Here is a 15,757-nt window from a genome sequence, read left to right on the forward strand (position 1 = left end):
GAGTGCGGGGGCTGCATCCACTTGGAGATAGACGAGCTCCGCTCAGCAGTGTGGCAAGACCCCAGCCCAGGGAGTCAAACAGACCGGCCAGGGTCTTGAACATCATTCAGGCTGGAGTTCTTGGACAAGCAAGGAAAAGAGACAGACAGTAAGACTTGCATGAGGGAGCCAAGGAAACCACAAACCAGTTCCTGGGGCAAGCCAAATCTACCCAAGGTCAGTCTAGAGAAATTAGTATTGTCATTCTCATCTAACTGGCCAAAACCCTGGCCAGGCCGACCCCTGTAGACAGCCTACCCTTGTGGTCTCTGTTTATGTAGAGTTGTGTAGTCGTCATCCCAGCTACAGGTTCAGCACCCTCTGTTTCCATAGCTCATCTGTGTGGAGATGACAACTCTCCCACCCCACACACATCTTATATGCAAGGCCTTGCATACCAGCCATCCTGACTGTCTACTCCAGCCCACTAGCCTAATCCTGCCACCTGATGCTCCTCATGTCTCTTGGCTTCCTCATCTATCTCCTCCCTGACATCACAATCAGAACCTACTCCTTTTCCTTACTGTGGCATGACCTAGTGTCTTTCCATTGGGGTCATCCCCTTTCCCGACCCTATAAAGCACATTAGCTAGATGGCCTTCCTTCTGATCTGTGTTCCACCACTACCTTCACCTGCATATCTGAGTGTTATTTCCTCTCCTCACCTAAGGCTCCTCAAGAAGCACTCCCAATACCTGCCTAGAGTTTACACCCTCCCTACAGCCCATAACTGTAGTCTTTTGCTTTCTTTTTCTCAGGACACCTTTACTACTGAAAACCAACTGTCCAGGCTGTTTACAAGGGCTCGAGCAGCCACCTGTCTCCAGTGAGATGTAGCTCAGCATCCCCAGGAACCAGCGAGACAATTCTTGACCCCAAGGTGCCCATCACATGCTCTGTGGATAAGCAGGTGAATGAATGGATGTGAAGAATGCCTACAGTCCTTCCCGCAACAGGAATAGCAGGGCACTATGCACTGTCTATAACTATGAGGCTATCCATCCAGTGGTGGCAGTGGCAACAGCTTCAGTAGCCTCCTAACACATCCAAAGCCCCAGAGATGGAGCCACTGGACTCAAGATCCCTCACCCCTCACCCTTCCCTGCTCACATGTAGGGCTGGGGGACACTGTGTCAGCCCCTACCAACAGAAAACAACCTTTGCTGTCCCCAGTCTATATGCCACTCTACCACATAGACACAAGCAAATCACGCTAACCTAGAGGATTCCAGTGAGCAGCCCTTCCTCACACCCTGCCAGGCAACACTAGCAGATCTTCCATCTTCTCCACCCAAAGCTGTAAGCCTCTTCAATCTATCCTTTTCCTTTTGTCAACTGCCCGAGGGGAACCCAGCCGTGTCCAGCCCACCCCTCTCTCTAGACTCTCACTTGGGTTCCATGCCCCATCCTCCTAACACGGTTCCTGACCACCTCAGTGGAGGGCAGTCCATCCTCGGCCAGTTCCTAACATTCTCCTCTCTGTCCATACCTTCCTTGCTGGAGAGGTGGGCCCGGCTGGATGGCATGCAGCACAGCCGATGCCTGGTGACCTGCATCAGACCCTTGTGAGGAGTCTTCTTCAGAATGGGGCTATTCTTCCCCCGGAGGACCTGTCTCCGTCGCTGGGTGAGATGGTTTTTGTTGGTGGTGGTAGCTGAGGGGCTGCTCTTCTTGTCCCCTGGAAGGCTATGGAGATAAAACACAAAAGACTACCAACAGGTTCGTTGAGTAGATCTTCCCAAGCACCTTCCTCGTCTGGAGACAGCACAGGTTGCCATACTCCCCAAGTGAAGCAGAGCAGAGTGGTTTCAGCTCCAGCCCTTCTCCAAGCCAGGTGAGGCCCTGGACAAGACTAGGGGGAAACTGATGGAAAAGGACCGCGTTCCTGAGAGCGAGCTGCCACCAGGCCCTGATGCCATCTCCCCAGCGCATCACCAAGGCTGTGCCAAAACTCTCCCTCCCAGGTCCCCACCACAGCCTGATAAGAGCAATCTATCCTTAGGCACTATGAGGGTGGGACTCCGGGTCAGAAAACTACAAACAGCACAAGTCTGGAGCACAGAGCCAAAGATCAAACTTGAGAATGCAGGAAGAACTTCCTTAGGGGGATTCATGGCAAGGAGAGAATTGTCTTTTGGAAAAACACTGTCTAGTGGCATAAGCAGGCCCTCTGCCTGGTAAGCAGACAATATTTTTGCCATTAGCAGCTGATCTGAAGATTCTGACCCCTAACCATATACTCTAGGCTATGACGCCATCTTTCCGTTTCCCACAGGCATGCAAGGGTAGTGACCTCAAAAGTAAGTACTCATAAAGCAGTAGCTCAGCCTGGTCCCCTGGCCACCAATTTGCTTCCTCTGGAATGATAGTCACCCAACAACACCTTAGCACACTTTGAAGGTGGCCAGAGAGCACCAGCCCCTTCCACTGTCACCCAACCTAACACAAATGGTGCACACTTCTGTCTAGGCCAGGACACAGTGCCCCACAAACCCTGACTTCCTGGAACCTAAAGCCTTCAAATAAAAACAGAGCAGGAAAGTCCAGGCACCCCTGGCACCCAGTTCACCACCCAGCTCAGACACATAACCCACTGGTCTGGTCAGAACAGCCATGCAGCCTTTACATACTGCTAAACACTGGATAGACCCGGGGTGCTGCTCCCCAAGCACCTAACCTGGCATGACACCCTGTTTTGGAACCCAGTCCCACCCCAGAAGGGAAACTACCCGAAAGGATAGGCCTGCCAGCATCACCAGTCTCAAGAGCTCTTGCCTCCCATCCCTGCGGAGGCCCCATGCCAGGCCCTGACTCACTCAAGCTGTACCTGACACATCCCGACATGACACTACCTCCAGCCTCACTCCTACTACAAGCATGACCCAAAATGACACACGAAGCTCCCAGGGTAGGCCATGCGTCCACGGTGCTGAACAGACCCAACATGGGCCTTCTTTTTCCCACAAGCTAAAGTCAACAGCTCCAAATTCCCTAATTTGGGAGCCAAAAAGCCTTCATGAGCCCTACCCCACCCACCTAGCTAGGCTATTGCAAGATGGAAAGATGCACACCTGGTATTGCCCCGCCTCCGGATAATCTTGGTACGGCTCTTCACTTTGTAAGCTGAGAGTGGTGTCTCTCCAAAGAGGGGCTTCAAGTTGTCGGGTCCCACTGCTGGTCTGTCCCCTGACGGGGACCTAGATGGGACTGGGGAGAGCTGAGAAGTATGGTCCTTACTGCCAGCTTCTGACTGCCAACGGAAAGAGGAAGAGGAGGAAGCAGAGGGGCTGGAAGCCTTCCACTTGTACTTGCTGGGAGAGGGTCCAGGCTTGGATGATGTGGCCAGTTTCTCAGGCCTGGTTTCTGGGTCAACTTTAGGCTGTGGCTTCTCTGCCTTGCTCGCACTCTCCACGATCGTTCTGGGACTAAGAGCCCTCCGTGTGGCCCGTGGACTCTTCTCGGAGGCAGCCACCCATCTGTAGTTGTTCTTCCGGAACTTGCTGGTTCGACAAGACACTAGCAGTGAGGCCTCCCTGACCTGCCTGGTTCCTGTTGATGGTCTGACTGGAGCCACCACCGAACCCAAGGAAGCTGGCTGGTCTCCACGGCCAGTATTTGCTCTGTGGTCTCCAATGTGTTGTTCGGCATAGTTGGCAGAATGAGGGCCTATTTTCCGGCCCAGGGCCACACCAGTACGTTGGTGCACAATAGGCGATGGGAAGTGTGTCTTGATGGTGATTTCACTTTCACTGACTGTTCGCCGATGCTCGGAGGGGCTTTCACTCACCCTGCCCACAGACTTCACCACCCGAGGCTTGCCAGGCTCCTTCTGGCAGACCAGAAGGGGGTCGTCCACACTGTAACCCATCTTGGTTCTTCCGGGCCTTGCAGACTGCAGTTGTCCACCAGGGAGCTCAACCTCACTTCCCTGGGGTCTTTGGTCACTCCAGAAGGACTCATCATAGTCTTCCAAGGAGCCCTGCTGGACCCCTGAAGCACTGGTGGGGCCTGTCTTTGATGGTGGCTTGATTTTAATAACCATATTCTGATCTGGACTGAGCTGGACCTGTCTCTCCAGTACGTACTGCTGGGAGTCAGGATGCTGGTTGTCTCCAGACCTGAGGGATGTCTGCAAAGCATGATCGCTGGCTGGGTCCGAAGAGTCCAGAGGCTGATTCACAAGGGAATATTTCTTGCGCCATGAAGGGCCACGATGTGAGGAGAAGCCCCTCCGACTTGGACGAGAGTAGCGGGCACCAAAGGTCCTGCCACCCTGGTAAACTGGTGGCTGCCACCGAGTAGCTGAGGTGCCCACGGCAGGGCCATTGCCATGGAGGGTTTTATAATCATCAATTAGACCTGAGAAGGCAGAATTACAGGCTCAGTTATCTAGGTGTTAATAAAAACCTCCTACAATAAAAACAGCAACAAGCAAGACTACTAACCCTACCCTAATACCCCAGACCCATTCTCCTTCCTGAGCCCTTTACTGACTTGAGAGCAGCCCTAAGTGCTGGAAAGGATAGAAAGTTCAACCCAAATCTTTTCAATTCCATGAGTTCTTCCCCATCATTGCTACTTCACTGTTATTTTGTCTGCTTATTCTAAAACTGCAGCTTTCAAGGTGTAACTGTTTCTGTTCATTGGTTTCCTAGGACCACAATGATGTGAGGGCAAGTGCCACTCCATATGCAAAAGCAGGCCACAGAAACCCTGCAGTGCCTGGATAAGAACAGAGTGGTCTCTAGTTTGCCCACTCATGGAAAAGATGGCGGAGTGCACCTTGGTAATCGCCGCAGAACCGACGTTACCCAATGCTTGACAGACAGCAGGAAAAACAACACAATAAACCCACTGACGACCCACCAGCTAACAACAGTATCTCCCACAGAAAAAAGCCTGATATCACCACCACAAGGATTTTTGAAGTGACTCATGGAGCCCCTGAGGGAGGAGAGAAGGAACGCAGGCCTGTTCACTACACACACACACACACACACACACACACACACACACACACACACACACACACACACACACGCCTCAACCCTCACAGCAAGGCCACGCCCAGACTGGGAGATAACTCGGGTCGGGTGTGAAGAAAACCCAAAAAGTAGCCCCAAAGGGACAGAAGCCACCTGGCTTCTCCCCAGCGCTGGCTTTCCAGACCCCTAAGTGTTTTCTCTGGGGAAAATTCTGGAAACGATGCTAAAATTTATAAAGACGACTTGGGTTTAAAATAGCTGCGGAAGCTACTGCCTGGGTAGTCAGCCTTAGAGTACAAGGGGGCTGTGCCCGAATCCGGAGAGAGGTACTCAACGGCAGCCGAAGAGAACCGCTCCAGAGCCGGCCGGGCCCCGAGGCCGGTTGACGCGACCACCCGCGGGAGGCCATCGTGCCGTCTCCTGCGAGCCCTCTGAGGCCCGCTCAGTCGCCCCGAAGCCTGGAGGGGTCTGACACCCACGGGCCGCACCCGACCCGGCCGCTCACACTCCCACCCAAGCCGACCATCAGGAGACCGCCGCCACCGACAGCACCCGCTCCTGGAAGGGTCCGCGGCGGTCACAAGAACCGAGAGGACGCGCTCCCGGGCGGCGGCCCCCTCACCCTGCAGGAGGCGGATCTGCCGCCGCAGCTGCTCCTTTTCCTCCATCTCCGGAGTCCGCGACGCTCAGCCAGGCCCCCGCGACGTCATCGCTTAGCGACTGGTTCCTCCGGGCGGGGCCGAGGGAAACGCTGGGCTCCACTTGGTGTGAATTTGAGGCTGGGCTGCAACCGTCGCCCGGGCAACCCTGCGAGAGCGCTTGCGCACAACGAGAAACGACTCATCATCCTCAAGCGCCCGGAAGTGGCGGCGAGGTAATCTGGTTTCCGCACGAATTCCTGCGATTTATTCTGCCGCTGGGAGGTCCATGGAGGAGATGGGCAACAGTTCCCCTGGACCCAAGGAACATTTTTACTACTTTACTTTTATTGAGATAAGGTTTTAGTATGTATTCCGACTGGGGAAGCATAGTTAGGGAACTCGTTATCTAGACCAGGCTGGCCTCGAACTTGCAGAGATTCACTTTCCTCTGCCTCCGGAACTGGAATTAAAGGCGTGCCCTTTTAACGTCTTTGCTACGGCAGCACGAGAACAGCAGAAAAGAATCGGAGGCTGTTTTGCGGTTGATAACAGATGTTAAGCCGACAGAATCCTTAAGTGGGGTTAGTAGGAAAGGCTGCAACTTCGAGAAAACAGTGGAGGCGTCTCAGTACTAGAGTTGCCGCGTAATCAAGCAATTCCACGTCTAGGTTTATAACCAAAGAGTAAAAAAAAAAAAATACAGACTGTAGGGGCAGGAGAAACCTATCAGCGGTTAAGAGCAGTGACTGCTCTTCCAGAGGTCCTGAGTTCAATTCCTAACTACCACATGATGGCTTACGACCATCTATAATAGGATCTGGTGCCCTCTTCTGGCACGCAGGTATACATGCAGGCAGCACTCATACATTAAAACTATATAAATAAATATGTTTTTTAAAAAAAGAAAAGACCTATTATAACTTATTTGTACATCATGATAGCTAACTAGGAACAACCCAAGTAACCAGTCACATGGAAATGGAATATTATTCAGTGTTTTGTTTGTTTCCAAGACAAGGTCTCACTATTAGCCCTGGGTGACCTGGAACTCACTGTAGACCAGGCTGGTTTTGAACTCTCAGAGATCTGCCTGCCTCTACCTCCCAAGTGCTGGAATAAAAGGCATGTGCCACTATGCCAAGGGGTACAATGCGTTTTTGTTTTTGTGGCGTTAAGGCCTGGAAGAGTCTGGCAAAGTGTTCTACCACTGAGCTATATCTGCACAGTCTGTTGTTAAGCCTGAAAAAGAAAATGAAGTCTCGTTTGGCAGTACACACCTACAAGCCCTAGTATTAAGGAGTGAAGGCAGATAGCCAGGCAATCATAACACACACCTTTAATTCCAGCACTCAGGAGGCAGAAGCAAGCTGATCTCTGAATTCAAGTTCAGCCTGAGCTACGGAGAGAGTTCCAGGACAGCGAAGGCTACATAGTGAGACCCTGTCTGGGTGAAAAGAAGAAGAAAGAAAGAAGCGAAGGCAAAGCTTGCCTTGGTGGAGCATGCTATTAATCTCAGCTCTTGGGAAGCAGAGGCCTGCAGTCCCTGAGAAGAGTTCAAGGCCAGCCTGGTCTTTATAGTGAGTTCCAGGACAGTCAGGGCTGTATATAGAGAGACCCTGTCTCAGAAGAAGAGGAAGAGGAAAAGAAAGAATAAAGTTTCCTTAATATATATTATGATGTAGAGTTATGCTAAATAATATGAAACAGTCACAAAAGGGAAAGCGAAATAATATGAAACAGTAACAAAAGAGCAAGCAAATGACCCCACTTGCATGAACGATCTAGAACAGGCAAATATTTTGTGGGACAGGACTTCATGTAGCCTATGATGCCCTCCAACTTACTGTGTAGCTGAAGATGGCCTTAAACGTCTTATCCTCCTGCCTCCACTTCCCAAACAATTTAGCATGCAAGTGCCACCAAGCCAAATTTTATAGAATGCTAGGGATTGATCCCAGGGCTTTGTGGTGCTAGACAAGTGCTCAACCAATTAAACTACATCCCAGCCAAAAAGCAGGCAAAAACAAAAACAAAACTGAGAAAGTAGATTCAATCTGTTATCTTGTTATGCTGGGTAGATTTCTGTCAGCCCGACCCTGACACAGCTAAAATCATCTGAAAGAACGGAATGTCAATTAAGACAGTGCCCCCTTAAGATCAGGTTGTAGGCAAACCAGTAAGGCATTTTCTTAATTAGTAATTGATGGGGGGGAGGGCCCAGCCCATTGTGGGTGATGCCATCCATGGACTGGTGGCCTTAAATTCTATTAGAAAGCCTGCTGAGGGCAGCAATAGGATATCCAGGAGGAGGCCCAGCATCAATAGGGTAGTAGAAACCTGAGACCTCCAACCAAACCAATGACTCTTTGCTTGCTTGTTTGTTTGTTTTTTGAGACAGCGTTTCTCTGTGTCACGGCCCTGACTGTCCTAGAACTCGCTTTGTAGACCAGGCTGGCCTCAAACTCATAGAGATCTGCCTGCCTCAGACTCCTGAGTGCTGGGATTAGCAGCATGCGCCTCCACCACCCAGCCCCCAATGACTCTTTGCAATGAATGCTTGCAAGTTAAGATAGACAAAGGGGTTCCCAGCATGACCCACTGTGTCCCACTGCAGCTTCCGTGGCAAGATTTTAAGGTTTTCCCTTTTTAAATTTTTTTTAAAAATTTTATTTGGGGTGGGGTTCAGAGGTACAGGGTGGGTGCGGAGGCACGGGGAAATGAATGGGATTAAGATACATGATGTAAAAGACACATAGAATAATTTTTTTTTTTAAGTAAAGCCGGCTGAGCAAGCCAGTAAGCAGCACTTCTCCATGGTCTCTGCACCGGTTCCTGCCCTATTTGAGTTCCTGTCCTGACTTCCTTTAATGATAGACTGTGGTGTGGAAGTGTAAACCAAACAAACCCTTTCCTCCCCAACTTGCTTTGGGTCATGGTGTTTCATCACAGCAATAGGAACCTTAACTAGGATGCACTTATCTGTGGTGGTATGAATGAGAGTGTCCTCCATGGGCTCATAGATCTGAATACTTGGTCCCTGGTTGGTAGAACTGTTAGGGAAGGATTTGGGAGTGTGATCTTGGAGGAGATCTGCCACCAGGGGCCAGCTTTGAAGCTTCAAAAGACTGAGGATTCCCAGTGTTCACTCAGCCTTGTGGTTGTGAGCTCTTAGCTGTCCTTCGCAATCATGGATGCTACTCCTCTGAAACCATAAACCAAATTAAATGTGTTCTACTATAAATCACCTTTGAAGGGGCTCTAGCCAGTCCAAGCATAGCTAACACGGTTCTGGCAGGCCTTGCCCTTCTCCCGCATTCCCTCTGCCTTACTAAAAAACATTAGGTTACATTCCTAAAGCTAACCACCAAGGACTAGTCACTTCCTCCTCCAGAAACTGACTACCAAGGTTGTGCTTCTAATGAAGCATCTATTCACATAGGCAAGGACATCAAAGTATTGAAGTCCAGAAATCATAAGTCCCCTTTGGTTCACCTAATGAACATGTCCAATTAAAATTCAACACCTCGGTATTGGCATAAGAACAGACAGGAGGACCAATGGAACCCAACAGAAGACCCGGATATCAATCCACACATCTTCAAACACCTGATATTTGATAAAGAAGCAAAAAATATCAAATGGAAAAAGGAAAACATATTTAACAAGTGGTGTTGGCATAACTGGATATCAACATGTAGAAAAATGAAAATAGACCCATATCTATCTCCATGCACAAAACTCAAGTCCAAATGGATCAAAGACCTCAACATAGAGCCAGCCACACTGAACCTTATAGAAAAGAAAGTGGAAAGTACACTTGAACACATTGGCACAGGGAACCACTTCCTATATATAACCCCAGTAGCACAGACACTGAGAGAAATAATTAATAAATGGGACCTCCTGAAACTGAAAAGCTTCTGTAAAGCAAAGGACATGGTTGGCAAGACAAAACGACAGCCTACAGAATGGGAAAAGATCTTCACTAACCCCACATCAGACAGATCTCCAAAATATACAAAGAACTCAAAAAATTGGACACCAAAAGATCACATAATCCAATAAAAAAAATGGAGTACAGACCTAAACAGAGAACTCTCAACAGAGGAATCTAAAATGGCTGAAAGACACTTAAGGAAATGTTCAACATCCTTAGTCATCAGAGAAATGCAAATCAAAACAACTCTGAGATTCCATCTTACACCTGTAAGAATGGCCAAGATCAAAAACACTAATGACAGGGGCTGGAGAGATGGCTCAGAGGTTAAGAGCATTGCCTGCTCTTCCAAAGGTCCTGAGTTCAATTCCCAGCAACCACATGGTGGCTCACAACCATCTGTAATGGGGTCTGGTGCCCTCTTCTGGCCAGCAGGCATACACACAGACAGAATATTGTATACATAATAAATAAATATTTAAAAACTGATGACAACTTATGCTGGAGAGGTTGAGGGGAAAGGGGAACACTTCTACATTGCTGGTGGGAATACAAGCTGGTACAACTCCTTTGGATATCAGTGTGGCGATTTCTCAGAAAATTAGGCAACAACCTTCCTCAAGACCGAGTAATACCACTTCTGGGTATATATCCAAAGGATGCTCAATCGTGCCACGAGGACACGTGCTCAACTATGTTCATAGCAGCTTTGTTTGTCATAGCCAGAACCTGGAAACAACCTAAATGCCCCTCAATTGAAGAATGGATAAGAAAAATGTGGTACATTTACACAATGGAGTACTACACAGCAGAAAAAAATAACAACTTGAATTTTGCAGGAAAATGGATGGAGCTAGAAAACATAATTTTGAGTGAGGTAACCCAGACCCAGAAAGACAATTATCACATGGACTCACTCATAGGTGGTTTTTAAACATAAAGCAAAGAAAGACAGCCTAGAAACCATAATCCCAGAGTACTTAGAAAACAGTACAACCATGCGGACACTAAGAGAGACTTACATAAATATAATCTACATGGGAAGTAGAAAGTAGAAAAAGACAAGATCTCCTGAGTAAATTGGGAGCATGGGGACCTCGGGGGGTATTAAAAGGGGAAGGGAAAGGCAGGGAGGGGAGCAGAGAAAAATGTAGAGCTCAATAAATATCAATAAAATAAAAAATTCAACACCTTATCCTAACACGGGGTTTATACCTTTATAAACCACCATTTGCCTGTGAGCCACGCCTATCTCCTTTCTATCCAGAGGCAATCCTTTGTCCCCCAAAAGGACAAATATCCCTTACCCCTTTCCTTTGTCCTTTCCCATTCTCCCTTGCCCTCTGTCCCCTGTATTTGTCTCTTATTCCCTGCCCTTGTCTCCCTGGGGCAAATAAATTCCCTTTTGTTGTGCCCAGACCCTCTACCCCCAGAGAGACCACCAGAATCCGAGGATTGGATGCAAGAGCAAGGTTTATTCCAAAGTGTGATACGAGCCAGGCACAGAACTCATCCTGCACTCTCAACACAGTGAGGATAGGAGGAGGACTCCCCTCTTAGGGTTGCAGGGACTTTTATAGGCAAAACTCAGGGGGCTGTTGGTTTTCACCTAATTTGCATACTCAGACCTAATTGAGAACAGCAAACAGTTACAAAAAGGAGTTACAAAAAAGCATGAACAAAAAGGAGTTACGAAAAAGCGCCAAATTAAAAAAGACTGATGTCATTATGCAAATGAAGTATGAATATGAACATGGCTTTGATTGGCTGGTTCCGTTCCAGTCTGTCCTTGGGGCATGTAAATAGAGCATAATACGAACACGTTTCTGAATGACCAATTTCTGGCTATTCTTGTGGCAACAGTATCCCAGCTGTTATCAGTCTCGGCCAGATGGCCCTTGTCAAGTACTCTCTGTTTTTCTCCTTGAAGTGTTTTTCATCTTAGCCTAAGTAGTATGGTCAATTTAAGCCAAAGCAATAGGTCATTTTGACCTCTTTATTTTTATTTCTCTCATTTTGTGCCGAGGAGTTGATCTTGGGGGTCCTAAACTGATACCTGTCCCTTTGGCCTTGACCATGGTGTTTTATCAATACTGGAAAAGTAAGGTAACTAACACCTGCCTTTAATCCAGCGCTCTGGAGGCGGAGGCAGACAGACCTCTGTGAGTTCTGGGCCAGCATAGTCTATGTAGAAAATTCCTGGCTAATCAGGACTACAGAGTTAAAGGGTCTCATAAAAAGAAAGAAAAAGAAGGAAGAAAAAGATCAGACAGGCTATTGCTTTGGGGGCGGGAGAGAAGGAGAACCGATTTCTTAAAAGGATACAGAGTTTCTGTTCAGAAGGATGTTTTGGAGACACTGGTGATGGTTACACAACATTCTGAGATAATTTCCCAGAATTGTATCCATTTGGAAGCAGATAAAACTGCAACTTTTCTCTTACATAATAGTTTGCTACAATTTAACAAAAAACCTTGGGCTTGGTGGCTCAAGATTTGGATTTCAGGACTCAGGAGGTGAAGACAGGAGATTCTTAGCTACAGAGGGAGAGAGAAAGAGAGATACAGACAGACAAAGACAGGCAACCTTGGCAGTTACACACAGAGACAAAAAAAAAAAAAAAAAAAAAAAAAAAAAAACCACTCTCACCCTCTCAAAAAATATCTTTGGAAAAGTGGAAGAGAAGACCCTTGCTCTGATAATGCAAAGGGAAGCGGTTTCTTCACTGTAAGGCCCGGGTCTACCCTTGTTCCTGGGGCTCATCTTGAGGACAATTTCTGGTCAGCTAACTAAGCATCCTGTTTGTTCCTGTGCTCCCTCTGCCCCGCCTGGTGATTAGCCGTAGGGCATTGTTGACTCCATCATTGGTATGGTAATTTCCCACCTGCCTAGGCGGAAATCCTTGTGCGGCGGTGAGGTATGGTAATTTCCCACCTGTCTGGGTGGAAATCCTTGCGCAGCAGCCAGGTATATAAGGATTTCCCCAAAATTAAATAAACGGCCTTCGGCTGATTTCCTTTCGAATGACCCAGGTCTCTTTGTGTGTTTTTTCAATCTCCAGGTCCTTTCCCGACTTACGTACGGTACAGTGGTGCGCGAACTGTACCGAGGGGTAACACAGAATCGGGTGTTACACTTCACAGAAAGGATGTCAGCATAGAGAAAAAGCAGAAATGTCCAGCCAACTGATTTGTTGTGAAACAGTGGGGAGTTGTTTGTTCACTGAATTTTGAATTTTGTATGTATAGATGTTTGTCCTCCATTTATGTATTTGCATCACATGCATGTGTGATGCTCAGTGAGGTCAGAGGAGTGTTGGAGCCTCTGGGAGTGAGTTGCAGGCAATTGCGGGCTGCCATGTGGGCGCTAGAAATTGGACACTGGTCCTCTAGAAAAGCAGCTGGTGCTCTTAACCGCTGGCCATCTTTGCTGCCCAAGATAGTGGTTTTTAAAGGCCCCCCGGCTGTGAGAAACTCCTGCCCTTACATACCCAGAGGCTAATACTCCAGGCAGGTAAAATAGTCACACTCTACTCATGTAGCCTTCTTCCCAAATCCCCATCCTATTGGTTCAGGATGCAAAGCCTTTCTCTAAAGAATATTCTGTAGCTCGAGATTTCTCCCTTTTCTAATCATGGGCTCAGCCACATAGCAGACTGCCTGCAACTTTCCAGCTCTCAAAGTTCTGAGATATGCGGGTACCTGTCACCAGTGGGGAGGAGAGGGGGCATCCTGCCCATCTGTGATGAGCCATTAGCTCACCTCATAGATTTCCTTGTTACCTGGCTACCACAGACCTGCACAATAATAAAGGAGATTTCTTCAGGCTGACTATAGGAATTTGGTTCTGCAGCAATAAAAACTGCAGGGAGTGGGAAATGTTCTAGTTAAACATAAACATTGTTGGAGTGGCTGGAGAGATAGCTCAGAGGTAAAGAACATTGACTGCTCTTCCAGAGGTCCTGAGTTCAATCCCCAGCAACCACATGGTGGCTCACAACCATCTACTATGAGATCTAATGCCCTTTTCTGGTGTTCAGGCAAAACACACAGACAGAATACCGTATATATAATAAATAAATAATTTAAAACATAAACATTGTTTTCTCCAAAGCAATTAAATATATGTTGGAAATTTCCGCTCTGATCTCACTCCCCCATTCTAAACCCCAGCCTTTCTAGAAAGCTGCCCAAGCAGCAGCTCTTCCCCCGAAATTACTCAAGACGGGGCCAACAGCGTATTTATGTTCCCTAGAACTGCCTATGCCCTAAAGATGCCTATTCCCTAGAACTGCCTATTCCCTAGAACTGCCTATTCCCTAGAGATGCCTATTCCCTAGAACTGCCTATGCCCTAAAGATGCCTATTCCCTAGAACTGCCTATGCCCTAGAACTACCTATGCCCTAGAGCTGCCATGTGATTTCTCCACCCTGCTCCTCCTCTTGCCCCCCCGCGCTTTGCTCATTAAACCTGTACTTTTTATTCGGTCTGATCTGGCTTATTGTATCGGTGGAGAAACCCATTACTAGGGGTTCAAAATACTTAACATCTTCAGCAAAATAAATAAAAAATGTATAGATGGCAAGCAAGATGACTCAGCAGGTACAGTGCTTACCATCAAGCCTGATGACCTCAGTTCAACCCCTAGAATTTGCCTGGTGGGAGGAGAAACTGATTCCATAAAGATAGCCTCTGGCTTCCAGGCACATGCCATAGCATGGGCATGCACTCTCACATGCAAATAAATGTTCCTATAAATATTCATATGCATAAAATGGCCACAGTGCTAAAGATTCACACTACTCGTGCTTCTAATGAAGCATCTGCTCACATAGGCAAGGACACAACCATTGCCTGGGCCCCACTCATAGGAGCTCCCATGGCACCTCCATGCAATGACAGGTACTTCGAGGACCTCTGTGATCCTGGTAGAGACAGCATGCAAGACTGAAACTGCCTGGCTTTCCCCATCAGAAGGACAAACAGAGGCTAGGGTGTCTAAACAGGAGGATTACGCACATGGAGGTTTCAGGAAGCAAGGTGGGAAGCCATGCCCAAACAGAACATCTCTATGGGGAGGCTGAATCTATCAGAACCATCTTTCTCCTGTTTACTTCTGTACCCAGGCCTGTCTCTGTACCTGCGGACCTCCTCACTGCCACACTCTCTGCTGAACTTTAGAACGTTTCTGGTTCTTTCCAGTATGTGCAGCCAGATGTACCCAAGGGAGTGGCAAGCCCACAAGTGACTGACGTGCCAGAACCGGTGACTACAGATTGGCCCTGCCCACACCTCAACAGTTAAGAGATGTAAGCCTTGGCAAAACTTAGATGTGGGGGAGATACCCAAAATGTGTGAAATAGAATCTCCATTGGCAGTCAGTCTTGTTTTTTGTTTTTTAAGACCTATTTTCTCTGTGTGACAGCCCTAACTGTTCTGGAACTAGCTCTGTAGACCAGGCTGGACTCACAGAGATCTGCCTGCCTCTGTTGGGATTAAAGGTGTGTGCCACCACCACCTGGCAAGCAGCCTTTTCTTCTTTAAGTTTTTTTTTCCTGGACCTTTAGTTACAGGTGTTTATGAGCTGCCATATGGTGGCTAGGAATCGAACATGGGTCCTCTGCATGAGCAACAAGTGCTCTTAACCTCTGAGCTGGCTTTGCAGAGTTCTACCAGCAGTCTTTTTAAATTTATTTTCTTTTAGGATTTTTTCGAGACAGGGTTTCTCTTGTGTAGCCCTTGCTGTCCTGGAACTCACTCAGTAGACCAGGCTGGCCTCGAACTCATAGAGATCTGCCTGCCTCTGTCTCCCGAGTGCTAACACTAGGATTAAAAGTAGTGGGCCACCATTGCTGGGCCTAAGAAGGCTACTCTTTATAAACCACGAAGAGCCCAACTATGAAAGCACCTGCAGTGGCTAATCTTGGTTGGCAACTTGACTGCATCGAGAATCAACTAAAATGCAAGCAGCTGGGCACTGCTGTCAGGGTCGGGGTTCAGATCATTGAGCAAGTAGATTCCGCCTAAGCTTAGGTGGCAGCCCAGATGAAAGGAAGCAGAAGAAAGAGACGGCCTTTTGCCTCCTCTCCCTCATTCTCTCTGGCAAGATCATCTATCCTGTTGCTGTAGCACCCTTCACTGATGCTAGAACGAAT

At 48.0% G+C, this 15,757-nt stretch overlaps 1 protein-coding gene across 1 annotated transcript in view; it reads right to left on the bottom strand.

Moving 5' to 3' along the window:
• The window catches only part of Zc3h3 (zinc finger CCCH-type containing 3), an 82,523-nt gene extending 76,749 nt beyond the window's left edge, over positions 1-5,774 (bottom strand). The window contains exons 1-3 of the mRNA XM_038342618.1: positions 5,647-5,774; positions 3,111-4,398; positions 1,529-1,725 (exon numbers count right to left, since the gene is read on the bottom strand). Of these exons, the coding sequence (XP_038198546.1) occupies positions 1,529-1,725; positions 3,111-4,398; positions 5,647-5,692 (1,531 nt within the window). The 5' untranslated portion in view covers positions 5,693-5,774. The remainder of the gene's footprint in view (positions 1-1,528; positions 1,726-3,110; positions 4,399-5,646) is intronic.
• Between the last annotated feature and the right edge of the window lie 9,983 nt (positions 5,775-15,757).

The sequence above is a fragment of the Arvicola amphibius genome, chromosome 9 (assembly GCF_903992535.2).
Source record: "Arvicola amphibius chromosome 9, mArvAmp1.2, whole genome shotgun sequence".
Lineage (NCBI taxonomy): Eukaryota > Metazoa > Chordata > Mammalia > Rodentia > Cricetidae > Arvicola > Arvicola amphibius.